The 17,017-nt window shown below is 36.3% G+C and overlaps 1 protein-coding gene across 1 annotated transcript in view; it reads right to left on the reverse strand.

Moving 5' to 3' along the window:
* Positions 1-7,736: 7,736 nt before the first annotated feature.
* The window catches only part of LOC101443496 (olfactory receptor 7A17-like), a 38,801-nt gene continuing 29,520 nt past the window's right edge, over positions 7,737-17,017 (reverse strand). The window contains exon 2 of the mRNA XM_058307653.2: positions 7,737-8,818. Coding sequence (XP_058163636.1) covers positions 7,849-8,802 — 954 coding nt within the window. The 5' untranslated portion in view covers positions 8,803-8,818 and the 3' untranslated portion in view covers positions 7,737-7,848. The remainder of the gene's footprint in view (positions 8,819-17,017) is intronic.

Below are 17,017 nucleotides of genomic sequence, written 5' to 3' on the forward strand. Positions count from 1 at the left end.
AAGGGGAATTTTTAGAGAGATGAATCTATTCTTTGTAATACTGTCATTGTGGATACATGATGTTATGCGGGTGTTAAAACCCACTGAGCTTGACAACACAAAGAGTGTTTGTCTATTCAAGTAAAAAAAATCACTTACAAGTCAAGGGAATCCCATATAGAATGAAAATGTTCCAAATCTATCTAATATATTACAAATTCCTAACTTACAGGAGGAGATGGGAGCAAATGTACTGAAAGAAGTAATATTGAATACGAATGGAGTCTGTAAAATAAAGTAAAAATAATACAAAAATATAGTACTCTAATTAATGTAGCATTCTGCCATATAAGAATTAATAATTCTAATACTTCTATGCACCTATACTGGAATAAAGTTTCATAAATAGTTGACAGATGAGGGAATATTTTTCACATTGTGATGCAGGAGCTTACAGATAAGCAATGGGAGGAGGCTAAAATGTTCTATGGGAAAATGGTTTAGAGTTATGAACTTATGTATGGGTAAATATAGATACAGACAGTTGTATGTAAACATATTTCTAAACATGTGTACATACACAGCTTAGTATATACACACATATATTTCCTGACACTTTCTGCAGAGAGGCCCTAGAAGGCTGAGTAGCATGGAGCTCAGAACTTGGAAATTATCACAAGTGCCAATTGAACAAGTATTTTCAAGAAGTATTTTCTTGGAGAAATTGTTGACTCTAGGAGAGAAACATGCAAGAAGTGACTGACACGACTTGTATCACCAAAAAGTAAATAGATACTAAAATAAAACTCTCAATGATGGGGTTATAGTAGAGATACAGAGAACAGCTGATAGTTCTCCCATGGCCAAAATTTGAACAAATTAAACAACAGGAAAAGTAGTATTGTATCATAACCCAAAGTATGAAATAAATGTCATATTCATTCTGATATTAATAAATTATTGAGTAAATAAATAAGAAGGGACAAATTTCTCAGGCAGAAAAAAATCAATAATTGATGTAGATATTTCTCTGTCAAGGTCATGGAGAGAAATTCCACTCAAAGTATGGAATTCACTTAGTGACTTCTTTCCAAAGTGATATAAGAAAGGGCAGAGAATGAGGACCTTTAAACTGGGGGACCTCAAAACACTGCTGAAAGAAGTCAATATCAACAGTGATAAGTCATGTTGATAGGATGCACCCTGGTGATGATGTGATTAAAATGATATTTTATCTCTGGAGTATTCCTCCAAAAACCAAAGCTCAGTCTAATCATGAGAAGAACATCAGAAAATTCAAACTGAGGGAGACTTTTCAATATACCTAACCTCCCCTCCTCAAAAGTATCCAAGTTATAGAAAAAAAAGGAGAGCCTGAGAAGCTGTCATAGTCACAAAGTCACAAAGAAGTTACACAAAAATAAATGTAAGGTGTATTTTGGATGGCAGATATTAAGAACAGGGGAAAAGGGTTGAAAAGTTCTTAGAAAATATCTAAAACATCCTTCCTGGCTTTCTGCAAATCTAACACTCTTCTAAATATTAAGTTTATTAAGAAGTAAAATTTTTAGTGAAATGCAAATTCCTAGGAATATTGAACTCAAAGGTTCAATCCAGACACAATTACATGCATTGGAAAATTACTCTGATTTCACAGAGTAATTGAAATAACTAAATAAAATTATGAATATGAAATGACTGGTGTTGTGCCTACTATAAATAGTGAATACTTCATATATTACCCCACGTACTTCAACCCTAAGTACTTCAACCCCATGTACACTCACTCACCACATCTCCTTCCCCCTACCATTGTTCTATTTTCATCCCTCATCATGTCTCCAAAGTTCTGACAACAGCTAGAGTCATATTAACCCAGATGAGTCCTTTTACTGGGCAAGGATTTTCATGAACATTACTATCTCTAAACCCTACACAGACTCCAATAACCTCAAACAAAAATACCCAACGTGGGGAAAGAATACAAGGTTCTCTGCTAATTGGCTGCTTCCAATCTGACCATCCTCTTTTTCCACTTTTCATGCATGCCCCTCATTGTTCATCACATATTAAGAACTATTTTTAAAACCTTACCATATCTTATGGTTATATTGAACCTACATTTGTGTCCCTGTTATCTTTTTGGTGTGCTTCTACCTCCACCTCCTCATGGAATTATTATTCCTTTTCTCTCACTGCTTCTCCATTCTCCCCAAAACTTAGCAATATATGTTCAACTCACTCAATCATTTATTTCTCAGTATTTCAACAAATATTTATTCAGCAAAACTGTATGGTAAATAGTAAGCTTTGCTCTGGGAATGAAGAGAAGAGTAAGATATTTTGCTTCTGTTCAAATAGCTCACAGTCTTTATAAGGCAAGAGATAAGCAAACAAAGAAATCCGTAAGATGTACTGGAGTCCTCCTGAAGTATTCCATAGAAATCAGGATCAGCTTTTGCATTTCTACTAAAAAGGCTCTTAGGACTTAGAGGGGAATTACATTAAAGCTATAGATAACTTTGGGTAGTACTGACATCTTAGTAATATTAATTCTTCCTATTCATTAGCACAGAATGCCTTTCCATTTACTTAGCTCTTTGTTGGCCTCCGCTGCGGCGCTGCAGGCAGGTTGCTGCAGGCGAGTCGCTGCCGGGGATCGGGCCTACGCCACGGCCGGACCGGGGCGGCAGCGGGCGGCTCAAGGCTTGGGGGACGCGCGGTTCGATGGAGGAAAAACCACGGAGACGAGGTCTATGCGCAGGTCTGATTTTATTCGGGAAGTACATAGGGTTTTATAGTGTCATGGAGGCGGGGAGGTTGTGGGAGGGGCATGTCCGCGGGGCAGCTGAGGATTGGCTGCAGAGGCAAGGGCGGACCTGCGGTTTATGACGTAAGCCATTGATGGCAGAGGGGGTTGTTTCCGAGGTTGTGCCGGGGCGGATACGGGATGAGGGCGGTTGAAATGAGGCGGGGAGAACAGCGATCGGCTGGGAGGGGGAAGATAACAGTGGCTGGGAGGAGGGGCGGAGGGAGGCAGCAGCACAAACTGCTGCTGAGAAGGGCCATAATACAGGGAGGTTACGAGGAACAGGCGGGCAAAGTATAAGGAAGCGAAAGGCAGGGTGGGAGCAGGGGACAGCTCTTTTCTAATTTCTTGCAAATTTTTTTTGAAATATTCATTGTGCAACCTGTTAGGAATTGTCCTGAAAGACATCACAAAGCCATATGCAGGCCATTGTATATCTTAACATAACCTACACAATTGAGTGGGAGAGAGTGTAAAATACAATGTAAACTTTAATCCACACTTAGTGGCAATGCTCCAAAGTGAGTTCATCAATTGCTATGAATGAGCCTCACTAATGAAAGATGTTAATGTGGGAAAATGTGGGATGCATGGGGAATGAGTCATATGGGTTATGTGACATTTGTGTAATCTAAATATATTTTTAAAAATTGAAAAAATCCATATAGGCACTAAGAAAACAATTTACCATGACTAAGAGCCAGAAAAAAGAAGACAATGGAAAAAAACCCCTAAAGTGTTTCAGATTTTGAAATTATTCAGAGAATATGAAACACTTTTTACTGAGTTTTAGAAAATTACAAAGAGTATTACAGTTATAAAAATGGCACAAACATATATCAATAATGAAATAAACAGAACCTCTAAAGTTGAAATGTACAATGATGAAAATTTCAAACTTCCATGTAGTGGAACTGGGAGAAATTTAGCTGCAATGGAAACCAAAGGCCCATCAATCCTGAAACAGAAATTGGAAAATAAACCAAATTTATATCTGCGGACTTTCCTATATTTGACACTTTCTCTGTGTCCCTCAATTTACTGCCAATAAAATATTCTTTCTCTTGATATTTTCTTCCCACAGCAAAACAAAACCACAGGTTCATTTCAGTGATTTATTATTCTACTGAAGGTTTCCTCTTTGGATAATAAATAAATACAAAATATCTTCATTCGATGAAAACATATGAACCCCACTTAGGATGATGTACCTCAGAGCTATTAATATGTGGGTGCTTCCAATTCTTCTGAGAAGGATGATCTGTAGCAAGGGGAAATGGGAAGAGTGGCATAGGGGAAAGACACTAGAAGGTGATTTCCAGGATCTTCTTATCCAATACTGTTACTCTAGAATTTGCTTCTCTTGTAAACTCAACTCTTGTCACTGGAGGAAGGCATCATTGCTCCTATGTTTGAAATATACTCACTTAGACACTGGCTACATTATTACAACACATTATAAGAGGTAAGGGCTCTGTTATGTGTTTTCTACTGTGTCTTAGTTTAAATGATATTCCTTGGAACTGAGGGTGTTTATTCTTACTTCCCCCACTCTGGACAGTTAATCTTCAATTGACAGTGTTCATCCTCTCTAAATTTCTCATGGTAGGGTACCAAAATGATTATTCTACTCACACAACATAAATACAAGTGAACAGAACAGAGCTCACTCAAAATGAATGTTTTCCTCCTTCTATAGAATACACATTTCATGATTTACAGACAGTAATTAAGTCTCCCACTTCTCCAGGAAAAAAACAAACTAGTATTTTCCTCTGTAACCTCGTGTATATCCCTCACTGAATTCTTTTTTTAAAGATTTATTTATTTATTTAATTCCCCCCTCTCCCCTGGTTGTGTGTTGTGTCTATTTGCTGCGTCTTGTTTCTTTGTCCACTCCTGTTGTCGTCAGCGGCAGGGGAAGTGTGGGCGGCGCCATTCCTGGGCAGGCTGCACTTTCTTTCCCGCTGGGCGGCTCTCCTTACGGGCACAGTCCTTGCGCGTGGGGCTCCCCTACGCGGGGGACAACCCTGCGTGGCACGGCACTCCTTGAGCGCATCAGCACCGCGCATGGGCCAGTTCCACACCGGTCAAGGAGGCCCCGGGTATGAACCGCGGACCTCCCATGTGGTAGACGGACGCCCTAACCACTGGGCCAAGTCCGTTTCCCCTCACTGAATTTTTGAAAGCATCTTCAGCTGAAATCTTTGCTTTATAACCTCTCTTCAAGTTTTCCCTTAAAAAAAAAAAAAAAAACCCTAAACTGCAATTAAGTTTCCCTGATAAGAGACAATATGATGCTTTTTCTCTTGTAGTCATTTATAGATTAAGGAATAAATTTAGTTTTCCATGAGAACAAATTTATACCCTCAGTTTAGAGTGAATCATTATTGTTTCTACATATTTATGGTCCTGGAGAAGAATAAAATTCTACTGACAAAAAAATGAATACTTTTTTTGAGAGAGAAATAGAAGATGCAGGAATGGGGAAGTAAGAAAGGATCTAGGTAAGTACATAAGCACTAGGAAAGTATAATCGAATTGAAAAGGTCTCCATCACTCACAGATGGCATTTCCTTAATAAAAATCTTATCTTATGAATCGATGTACCAGTTAGGTATTTAAAAAGGGAACAGGGAAGGTTCTTAGGGGATTTTGAAAGATATACAATCACCATCTCTCCATAAACACACTCAAAGTGTAAGTAAGTTTGTCTTCCACCATCGAGTCATCACGGTATGGTGTGAGGTCACTAGGGTACACTGCACTTAGCAGCTTTTCCCCCTCTTTCTGGCTTGTGCTCCTGTCCTCCAGAAGAAGGGGAATAGACAGATATGGTACCTATTAACCAACACTTAAGGTAAGAGTCCTACTACCTGATGAAGAAAGGGGCCGTGTTTGTGCAGCCAACAATTTCAGCAGTCTTCTTGATTGTACAGTGTCCCTGATTATAACAGAAGTATCAACTTTCTTAGCTGGACTGTTTTTCAGTATTTTCTATACTTCCAATTATTGAAAGATATAATTCTAACTTCTTCAGTAAGATGCGTATGCATGCTTACTATGTTTTTTTCTCAAAATTCTTTAAAAATAAAATAATCAAAAATATTTTTAAAAGAAGATTTAGATTTCATAAATGTTACATAAAAAATATAGGGGCTTCCCATATGTGCCACTCCCTCAACCCCCACACTTTACCACGTTAACAACATATTTAATTAGTGTGGTACATTTGTTACAATTGATAAACACATATTGAAGCATTGCTACTAACCATAGATTATAGTCTAGATTACAGTTTACACTGTCTCACACAATATTATAGGTTATGACGAAATGTATAATGGCCTATTTCCATCATTGCAATATAATGCAGGAGAATTCTTATGTCTCCAAAATGTCCCCATATTACTGCTATTTTCCCCTCTCCTCCCCTCAGAACCTCTGATGGCCAGTGTCTTTATATCAATGATAAAAGTTTTTCCATTGTTAGAATAATAAGTCTATAATAATAGACCTAGTATAATGAACAATGGACTAAACAAAATTCTTAAAAAGCTTTTATTTAGAAAGAGATTTCTGCTTGAAAATAAGAATTTAATAGAAACTATTTTGTACAAGAACTGATTGCAAAGTAACAGTCTTGCAGTGTAGCATTCTGGGAATTGGCACATCAAATTGTTGGAGTGAGAACACCAATGACACTATTTCCATGGGATAAATGTACATGATTGTGTATGCATAGTTTGGAAAAAATAATTCACTGTATATTGTTTGCAGCAGCATCTAAAGACAGTGCCTAGGAAATATTTTTACAATCTGACTGGTCTACGTGATAAATTATTTTACTGAGAATCCTAATTCAAATAATGTGGAATAATGTGGGTCTCTTACTTGCACTGAAGAGAATTCCAGAGGGAAATGACAGGCTGAGGATATTTAGTTCTCAGATTATGGTGCAATCAAAGCACAGACATTTTATAAGACCACATGAAAGAAATATCTTTCCCTGAAAATTGCAGTTCTGATGTGTGTATGACTCACATCAGGGTCTGAAGCTGTATGTTAATAAATTAAAATTGAAAATGAATTCACAGCTTTCCCAAAGAATGTGAAGTGAATATAAATACATAAACAATTATTAATATTTTCAAAAATAACCATTAGCTCAGGGAAATAAGTAATTACAAAATGCCACTCTGGTTTGCCATTTGAAGTGATGGTACATAAATCAGTTCATGAATGAAGCATTCACCTGGTCTACTTCAGAAAGAAAACAGTACATCTACTTAAATATATGAAACTATGTCTTAATATTTGGGTTCAATTTTAGAATAAGTTATAATCAGAAATGGGGAAAACCACACATTGCTTTTTATGATCTGTAAATTTGGACTATTTCTGTCTGGAGTGCTGAAAGAAATTTCCAAATAAAATCCTTAACTATGAAAATAATTTTTAAAGGGCAACCTTATGTCACTGGAAGAATGATAGAAATTATTGAGACCATCATTTTTGAAGAATCAGGAATTGTGTTGTTGGTTACAACTTCACTGAACTTATGATTCGGAATATGCAGGAGAGGCATATATTGGAGATGTCATGGGGATTATTGTAAACCAGTCAGATGAGGTCTCCAGTTCAGAATGTGACCTCTTCCAGGAACAAATGAACAAAAACTTTGACAGCTGGTACAAGGTGTTTGTTATGAGAGTTTATTTTTCACTGAAGCAATAAAACACAAGCAGTTTTTTTCATCTGGCAGTGACTGCAGTATGCCTTCATCCCTGAAGCACCTGCTATAATTTTACATATACTGAATAACTTGTATGATATATTTTATTGCTGAAAATCCAGGAAGCAGTTTCTAACTTCAATCCTGATTCCAGGAAATAACAATGAGAGAACACATGATGTGAAATAATACAAAAGAAACAGGTGTCCTTGATATATAAAAAATAGAATTATTTAATTAGGCAAATAAGAGTATCTCTATACACTTACAAAGTATCTATATTATGATCTTCTACTTTTTACCTCTGTTAATCATGAGCAATTTTCTAAACATGAGGCAAGCATCCTTTAATACAGAGAATGTTTCTAAGCTTTTTAAAGGCCTGCTTCATGTCCTTGTTTCTAAGACTGTAGATAAAGGGATTCAGCATAGGAATGACCACCGTGTACATCACTGAGGCTATTGCATTCGTCCTTGAGTTTTGAGAAGCAGTGGAGCTAAGATACACTCCAAGACCTGTACCATAAAACAAGGTCACCACTGAGAGGTGAGACCCACAAGTAGAGAATGCTTTATACTTGCCCTCAGCTGTTGAAATTCTCAAAATGGAGGATATAATCTTAGAATAAGAGAAAAGGATCCCAGTGAGTGGAATAAAAGCCAGAAGGCCAGATGAAAAATACGTCACTAGGTCATTGAGGAAGGTATCAGAACAAGCAAGTTGGAGTACCTGATTAATTTCACAGAAAAAGTGGGGTATTTCCAACTCTGTACAAAAAGACAATCGCAAAATCATTAAGCATTGTAAAAGGGAGTCCAAAACACTCAATAACCAGGATGCAAGCAGCAGGAGGCCACAGAGCCGGGGGTTCATGATGACCATGTAGTGCAAAGGGTGACAGATGGCCACGAAGCGGTCATAGGCCATCACAGTCAAAAGGGCACTATCTAATTGTCCTAAAAGCATGAAAAAAAACATCTGGATGATGCAGCTTTCATAAGCTATAATTTTGTTTTCTGTCTGGAAGTTCTGCAGCATCTTTGGGACAGTGGTGGAAATGAAACAGATATCTGTAAAAGACAAGTTAGAGAGAAAGAAGTACATGGGTGTGTGGAGGTGGGAGTCCAAGATGATAGCAAGGACGATGAGCATGTTTCCAGTGAAGGTGACCAGGTACATGGAGAGGAACAGCCCAAAGAGCAAGGACTGCACCTCTGTATCTTCTGAGAGCCCCAGGAGGATAAATTCTGACACACGTGTTTGGTTTTCTGGTTCCATGTAGCTGGTGATACTACTGAAAAGAGAGCAGAGAAATGCAGATTTAGCCACAAGCTGCAAGTAGAAAATTAAAATAAATTCTATGGTTTGCAAATTCATTAAGTTAGTGATTTCTTTTTAGATAGATGATAGATAGATAGATAGATAGATAGATAGATAGATAGATAGATAAATAGATAGACAGACAGATAGAGCCCTTTATCTGACAATACCAGGGAAACCAAATCCTCCTGTATCTCCTTGATGCTGTCTAACTTGTCATCCTTGTCCATATTTTAAACATTTTCTCACTGCAATACTTTCAATTAAAAATTCTCTTAGAATTGATTTTAATCAACAAACATTTTCACTGGTCATTTTGTACCTTGTAATGAAAAACTTCTGGTAATGGATATTAGTGATGGTTGCATAATATTCACAATGCAATTGATATTGCCAAATTGAACACTTGAAAATGGATGAAAGGCAAATATTAAATTATGTATAAGTTACTACAATAAAAAGATGAAAGTAATTAATTAATTAAAGGTAATCTGGTTTACGGTACAACAGACTAAATAAAGATGCAGTTTCTTTTCCAACATTATCTTACATTCAACTTAATCCGGCTCTAAATGCCAGCAAATAACTTTTAGGATGTTGACAAACTAATTCTAAAATTTATATGGAAACATAAAAAAACCCTAGAAAACTAATATAATACTGAAGGAGAAGATGAAAGTTTTAGGAATATTCTACCAGATATTATCTAGCTAGCCTAAATAATACTGAAGAACAAAGTTGTAAGACCACTCTAACTGGTGTTAAGATTTACTATAATAAAGTAATCAAACATTGTTGCCTTGTTGAAATAAACTCAAGAACTGATGCTAGAGAACCCAGAAATAGATCCACACAAATACAGTCATGAGATCTGTGACAAGGAGAAAGGTCAATTCATTGGAGAAAGTGTGGACTTTTCAGAAAATGTTGCTGAAACGATGGGATGCAAATGTGCAAATTTAAAGGAATTTACATGCAGGTTGTGTATATTTCACAATATTAACTCAACATGAATGATACAATTATATGTAAAATGCAAAGTATGAAACTTCTAGAGCAAAATATAAATGAAAATCAAGGGTCAGTGGTTTGTTGATGAGTGTTTAGATATAGCACTCAAAGCACTATTCATGACAGAAGAAAATGTACAAGTTATACATTATTAAAATGGAAAACATCTGTTCTGTGAAAGTCATTGATAAAGGAATGAAAAGAGAATCAACAGACTTGGGAAAAATATTTGCAAAGCACATATAAATTATTTGTATTCAAAAATACATAGAACTCTTAACACACAGCAATAAGAGTATAGACAACCTATTTAAAAAATGGGCTAAATATCTGAGCAGAAACTTAACCAAGAATATATATAGCTGTCAAATAAGCATACACACTAAAAGATGCTCAAAATTATTTGTCATTATTAAAATGCAAAATTAAAACTGCAATAATGTATCATCACCTGTTTATCAGAACAGCTAAACAGCTAAACACTAACAACACCAATTGCTTATGAGGATATGAAGCAATTACTAGTCTCATTCCTTGCTAGTGAGTGTACAAAATGTACGAAATGGTACAGAAAAAAAGAAGTTTAGCAATTTCTTGTAAAACTAAATATAGTTTTACCATCCAACTCATCAACTCTCCTCTTAGGTATATATAGAGCTGATTTGAAAATAGACGTCTTCACAAAAAAACCTCATGAATGTTTATATAAGAGTTGTATTTATATTCTCCAAAATCTGAAAGCTACCAAGATGTCCTTTAATAAATGAATAGATAAACACACAGTGCTATATCTCTACAGTGGAATATTAGTCAGTGATAAAAATGAAATGGTCCATCCAGCCGCAAAAAAAAGGTTGAATCTCAAATGATTTATGTTAAAGAAACCACTCTAAAAATGCATCATATATATAATTTCAATTATATGACCTGAATAGGGCAAAACAACAGAAAATAGTCCCTGGTTGCCAGGGACTTAGGGAGAGAGGAGGAGGGTTGAAAAGGTGCAGCACATGAGAACTCTTAGATGAATGAAACTATTCTGTATAATTCCGTAATTGTAGAATGATGAAACTGTGCATTTATAAAAATCAATTGAACAAGACAACAAAAAGAGTGGACATTAATGTATGAAAATATAAATTTAATAGTTCAAGAGAATTCCATAATGGAATGCAAATTTTTCAAAAGCAACCTAACTGTATTACAATGTATGACATACCCTCTCTGAAGGGCATGCAGGGAAAAGTTGCTGAAAGAGTAATATTGGATAGGAATGGAGTCTGTAAAATGAAGTGAATGGACACTGTGTGTAAGTACTGTACTCTAGTTTATAAAGCTATATCCCCCCCAGGGTATCGGTTAACAACTCTTCTAATTCAATATATGTCCACCTGTCTCAAAGTGAAATAAATGGATGGCATGTGGAAGGAATATGTTTCTCACTGTGAAGTAGGAGGTTACAGATAAGGGGGGGGGGGGTAGCTGGACAGTTCTGTGTGGTACTGGATTGGAATTCGATACCTCACTATGAACTCGTGTGAAAGTGAATATAGATAGAGAGGCTTGCACACAGAAATATTGACAGATATGTGTATATACACAGGATAGTGGACACACATATATTCCCTTAAAATCTCCATGGAGAGGAACCAGTAGCAAGGTGTATATAAAGCACACATGTTAGATTTTAGCACAATTCTCCAAAAAGAGTCCTCTTGGAGAAATAACTAACTGCAGGATTGAGACAAAAACTATACAAAAAGGGCCTGGAGCAGCTTGTAACACCAGAAATTAAACAGGTGCTAAAATAAAACCCCAACTAAGGGCATAATATCAAATGTACCCAGGGCACAGCAGAAAGAGATCCCATGGCCAAAATTGGAAGAAACTGAAAAAAATAAAGTATTGTATTACAATCCAAAGTATAAAATAAATGTCATGAGTCAATACAGATATAAACAAATAGTTGATTAAATAAATAAGAGGCAAAAACCCATGCAGAAGAATTATCATAATTTATGTAGACATTGCATCCTCAAAGAGCTAGAGTGTAAATTCACTCTGATTGTGGGCTTCACATACTGAATTCCTTTCACAGGTGATAAAGGGAAAAACAGAGAACTGAGGAACTTTTTGGTCAGGGAACCTCAAAACACCATTCATCCAAGTCATCTTCAAAGTGAGAAATCATGTTGATAAAATGCAACCTTGATATGATGTGATGAAAATGGCACTCTGTCTCTGGTGTTTTCCTTCGAACAGTAATTATAGTCTAGGCATGAGAACATCATACAAGTTCCAACTGAGTCCTGTCCCAGACTCCTCAAAACCATCCAGTCATGAGTAGCAAGGAGAGTCTGAGAAGCTGTCCACATCAGAAAGGAATTAAGAATTTATGACAAATAAATGTAATCTTTATTTTGTATGGGAGATGGCAATAATAGGGATTCTTGGAAACTCTACTATCCTTGATATTTTGAATTTAACACTGTTCTGAAAGATTGGTTATTAAGAAATAAATTTATTGGTGAAATGCAAAATTCTAGAAGTATCAAATCCCAAGTCAATCCAAACACAATTCCATGCCTTGGACAAGAATATCACACTGCTGTGAGTCTCCCATTCTTTGTCAATTAAAACAGAATGGCGAAGACATTTCATAAAGTAATTGAATAAAAGAATGAATATAAAATGTCTGGCATTGTGCCTAGCATTAATAGTGAATATTTAAAAATTTTAATTAAACACCAACCACACTCATCCCCAAACTTCCTTCTTCATATCTACTGTGCTATTTCCAGCCTTCATCATCTCTCTGGTGTTTTGACAGCCCCCAGAGAGAGCTTTTGACAGGGCTAGACTTCTCATGAACGTAAATTCTAAAATCCCTGCACCAACTCTCCAATAACTTCAATCATGAAGATAAATACTCACAACAAAACACAAGGCACTCTGTTTTTGGCTCATATTGCACTTTACCCTCCCCCAAATTTCACTGTACATCAAATAACATGAAGTACTTTTAAAACCTCACCACACCTTAAGGTTGATTGATACCACATTGCTGTCCCTGTCATCTCTTCTTGTTCTGGTTCTACAAAATTGTCCTCCAGGACTTACTCTAATTCCTCCTTCAAACCTCAGTACAATTATCAGGTCCCTTGTGAAGCATTCATTAAACTCCACAAGGTACATCCAAAGTTTTGGATCCACATCACCAAGATTTCAGTACATCTCAGGATATTGCATGTACTGAATTCAATATCTCTTATCATTTGTACACATAATTTATTCAATGCAAAGAAAAATGTCACATCATTTCTTTGTTCCCAGAATGATACTTAGTGCCTGCCTTGAAGTATTTGATGACTAAATTGTTCACTGAATGTCTGAAAGAATTGAATGAATGTGGTTATAGTGATACTTCCTATAATTGTTGAATAAGAAGACATAGTGAAACAAGGAAAATGCTGCTGAAAGAAGGAAATCCCATGAATGAGGGCCAACACTGGAAGAGACAGATAGGAAAAAGAAATTATTTTAGTGGATCCATTAGCTCCCTCCACATTCAGCTTTTTTAAGTAGGGAGGACTTTTTATGTTTAAACTTTCTTTACATATATACCTTGCTGTTCCCTAAAATTATTACCAATAAAAGAGGTCCATGGAGTCAAACACATTTCCCCCAGCACCTGTGAAGATTCTGTGAGTCAACCTGAAGTTATCAGAGAAAGTGCCTTAGTTCACCAACACAGATTCTTCCTCCAATGATGGGTGAAGTTGGAAACCCTGCTCCCAGGAACGGCAGAGAGATGGAACCACTCACGAGGTCTCAAGAAGACACAATTGTGTTTTCCCATCTTGAGAGTGTAGTAAAGGAGACTAGAGGTATTGTAGCAGGAGATTTAGAGTTTTCATACCTTTAGGGATTTCATTCTCATGAGCCTCATTAATGAAGAATTGTTTTTTCGCTCTACTCCCTGAGTATTTAGTTTTATGGAGGAAAGAGAGAAAATCACAATGCAAATTTGTGTTGATTTAGACCCTTGGGAGAGAGCTTAGGAGCTCCATACACATCTCTTATGCCAGTGGATACTTTCTTCACACAAGTTGGTCAAAACTCTTTAGGTGTGGGCTCTAGTATGGCAAGGATTCCCAAAATGATTTCCCTATCTCGGATTATAGGTAGAAATTCTGGATACACTAAAGTATCTCTGTACCCTCTGGAATTGGCGCTAATACATGGGGTTGCCCTCTCTAAACAGAATTTCCTCTGGTCTTCTGCTTCACCTTTCTTCCCCATAGTTAGCACCATCTGTTTCCCTCAATCAACCATTTGTATTCTCAGTCATACAACTAATATTTATTTAGGTATACTAGATGATAAGCATTAAACTATATTCTGGGATGAAGAGAAAGGTTTCCATATTGTGCCTCCTTTCAAACAGCTCATAGTATAAACAGGCCAAAAGCCATGAAATAAATTGATAAAACACCAGAAGGTGGTATTGTAGTCCTGGTGAAACATAATTACATATGATTGAGTATCAGCTTTTCCACTGACTCTAAAAAGACACCTGGGGGAATAATGGGGATTATGTTGAAGCTATAGATCACTTTGGGTAGTATGACTGGCATTCAAAAATGAGTTCATGTTCATAATATTCACAGATACACAGAATTTGGAGAATTTGTCAACAAGAATTTTACCTTCAAGAAATATTGAAGGGAGTTCTACTGGTTGAAAGAAAACAGGAGAGAAAAGGTTGGAGGAGAGCATAGAGAATAAGAATGTTTAGTAAGAATAACTGAAACAATAAAAAGGGAAATAAAAACAAAATATGACATATATAAAGCTAAAGGAAAAATGACTAATGTAAGTACTGCTTTGACCAGAATAAAATTGAATGTTAATGGATTAAACTCTCCCATCAAAAGACACAGATTGGCAGAATGGATAAGGAAATATAACCCATTTATATGCCATCTATAAGAAACCACCTTAGACCAAGGAAAGAAACGGGTGGCAAGAGAAAGGGTTTAAAACAATTTTACATGCAAACAATGAACAAAAAATGGCAGGAGTTGCTATACTAACATTTGATGAAATAGACATTAAATGCAAAATTATTCTAAGAGACAAAGAAGGACACTATATATTAATAAAAGGGAAAGTATTCTAAGAAGAAAGAACAATCATAAATATTTATGTACCAAGCAGTGTGGCACAAAATATATGAAGTAAATCCTGGCAAAACTAAAGGGAGAAATAGATGCCTCTAAAATCAGAGTGGGGGACTTCAATGCACCATTATCAGGATTAGTCAGATCATCTTGGCAGACTCTTATTAAAGAAACAGAAACCTTGATTTATATGTTAGATGAACTAAATCTAATGGATTTATACAGAACATTACTTGCGAAAACAGCAGGATATATAGTTACCTTGAATATTTATGGATCAGTCTCCAGGATAGACCACAAGCAGGCTCATACAAGAAGTCTCAACAAATTTAGATATATTGAAATTATACAAAGCTTTTTCTCTAATCACAGTGTAATGAAGCTGGAAATCAATAAAGGATAGAGCACAGTACTAGTAAAAATATATGGAGGGTGGCAGACATGGCCCAGTGGTTAGCTCATCCGTCTACCACATGAGAGGTTCGTGGTTCAAACCCCAGGCCTCCTTGACCAGTGTGGAGCTGACCTATGTGCAGTGCTGATGCGCACAAGGAGTGCTGTGCCATGCAGGGGTGTCCCCTATGTAGGGGAGCCCCACGCACAAGGAGTGCGCCCCATAAGGAGAGCTGCCCAGTGCGAAAGAAAGTGCAGTCTGCCCAGGAATGGTGCCCCACACATGGAGAGCTGACACACAGATGACACAACCAAAAGTAAAACAGATTCCTGTGCTGCTGACAACAACAGAAGTGGACAAAGAAGACGCAGCAAATGGACACAGAGAACAGACAACCGGGGTTGGGGGGAAGGGGAGAAAAATAAATAAATAAATCTTTAAAAAAATATATATATATATATGGAAGCCAAGCACATTCTGAAATAATCAGTTTGTCATGGATGAAATTGCCAGGTAAATTGTAACTACATCGAAACAAATGAAAATGAGAAAAAAACATTAAAATTTATGAGATGCACCTAAATTGCTGCTAGGAAGGAAATCTATACTCTTAAATACTACATTAAAAAAGAAAAAAGAGCTAAAATCAAAACCTTAACTGCACACCTGGAGGAACCAGAAAAAGAACTACAAATGAATCCCAAAGCAAGCTGATGGAAGGAAATAACAATGAATAGAGCAGAATTAAATGAAATTGAGAGTAAGAAAGATTAGAAAGAATAAACAAAAACAAAGCAGTTTCTCTGAGAAAATTTGTAAAATCAAAAAACCCTAAGCTAGGCTAGCAAGGAAAAAAAGAGAAAAGACATAAATAAATAAAATCAGAAATGAGAGAGGGTATATCATCACTGACCCCAAAGAAATAGAGTATTGTAAGAGGATATATTGAAAAATGTCATGCCAAAATATGGACAATTTAGATGGAATGTACAAATTTCTAGAAAAATACATCAAACTGCACTGATGAAAGAAGAAATTGAATAACTGAACAGTCCAATCACCAGTAATGAGATTGAGGTAGTCATAAAAACCTGTCAAGCAAGAAATGCCCAGGAATAGATGGCTTCATGAGCAAATTCTATCAATCATTCCAGAAAGAACTAAAACTAATCCTGTCTAAAATCTTCCAAAAATTGGAGAGGAGGAAGCATTACCTGACATAGTCTATGATCACATGATATCACAACCAACACATGAAAAACATTCAACAAAATACAGCCTCCCTCTTGATAAAGTCTCCTCAAAAGATAGGATTAGAAGGAAATTTCCTCAACATGATAAAGGGCTTATATGAAAACCCCACAGCTATTATCATACTCAATGGTGAAAGTCTGTAGACTTTCTCTCTAAGATCAGAAAAAAGACAAGAATGGCCTCTGTCCCCACTCTTGGTTACCATTGTATTAGAAGTACTTCCTTGAGCACTTAGGCAAGAAATACAAATAAATGACATCCAGTTTGGAAAGGACAAACTTACACTAATTGCATGTGCTATGACTCTACATGTAGAAAATAAAAAAATAAA

This window comes from Dasypus novemcinctus, chromosome 11, assembly GCF_030445035.2.
Source record: "Dasypus novemcinctus isolate mDasNov1 chromosome 11, mDasNov1.1.hap2, whole genome shotgun sequence".
NCBI classification, from domain to species: domain Eukaryota; kingdom Metazoa; phylum Chordata; class Mammalia; order Cingulata; family Dasypodidae; genus Dasypus; species Dasypus novemcinctus.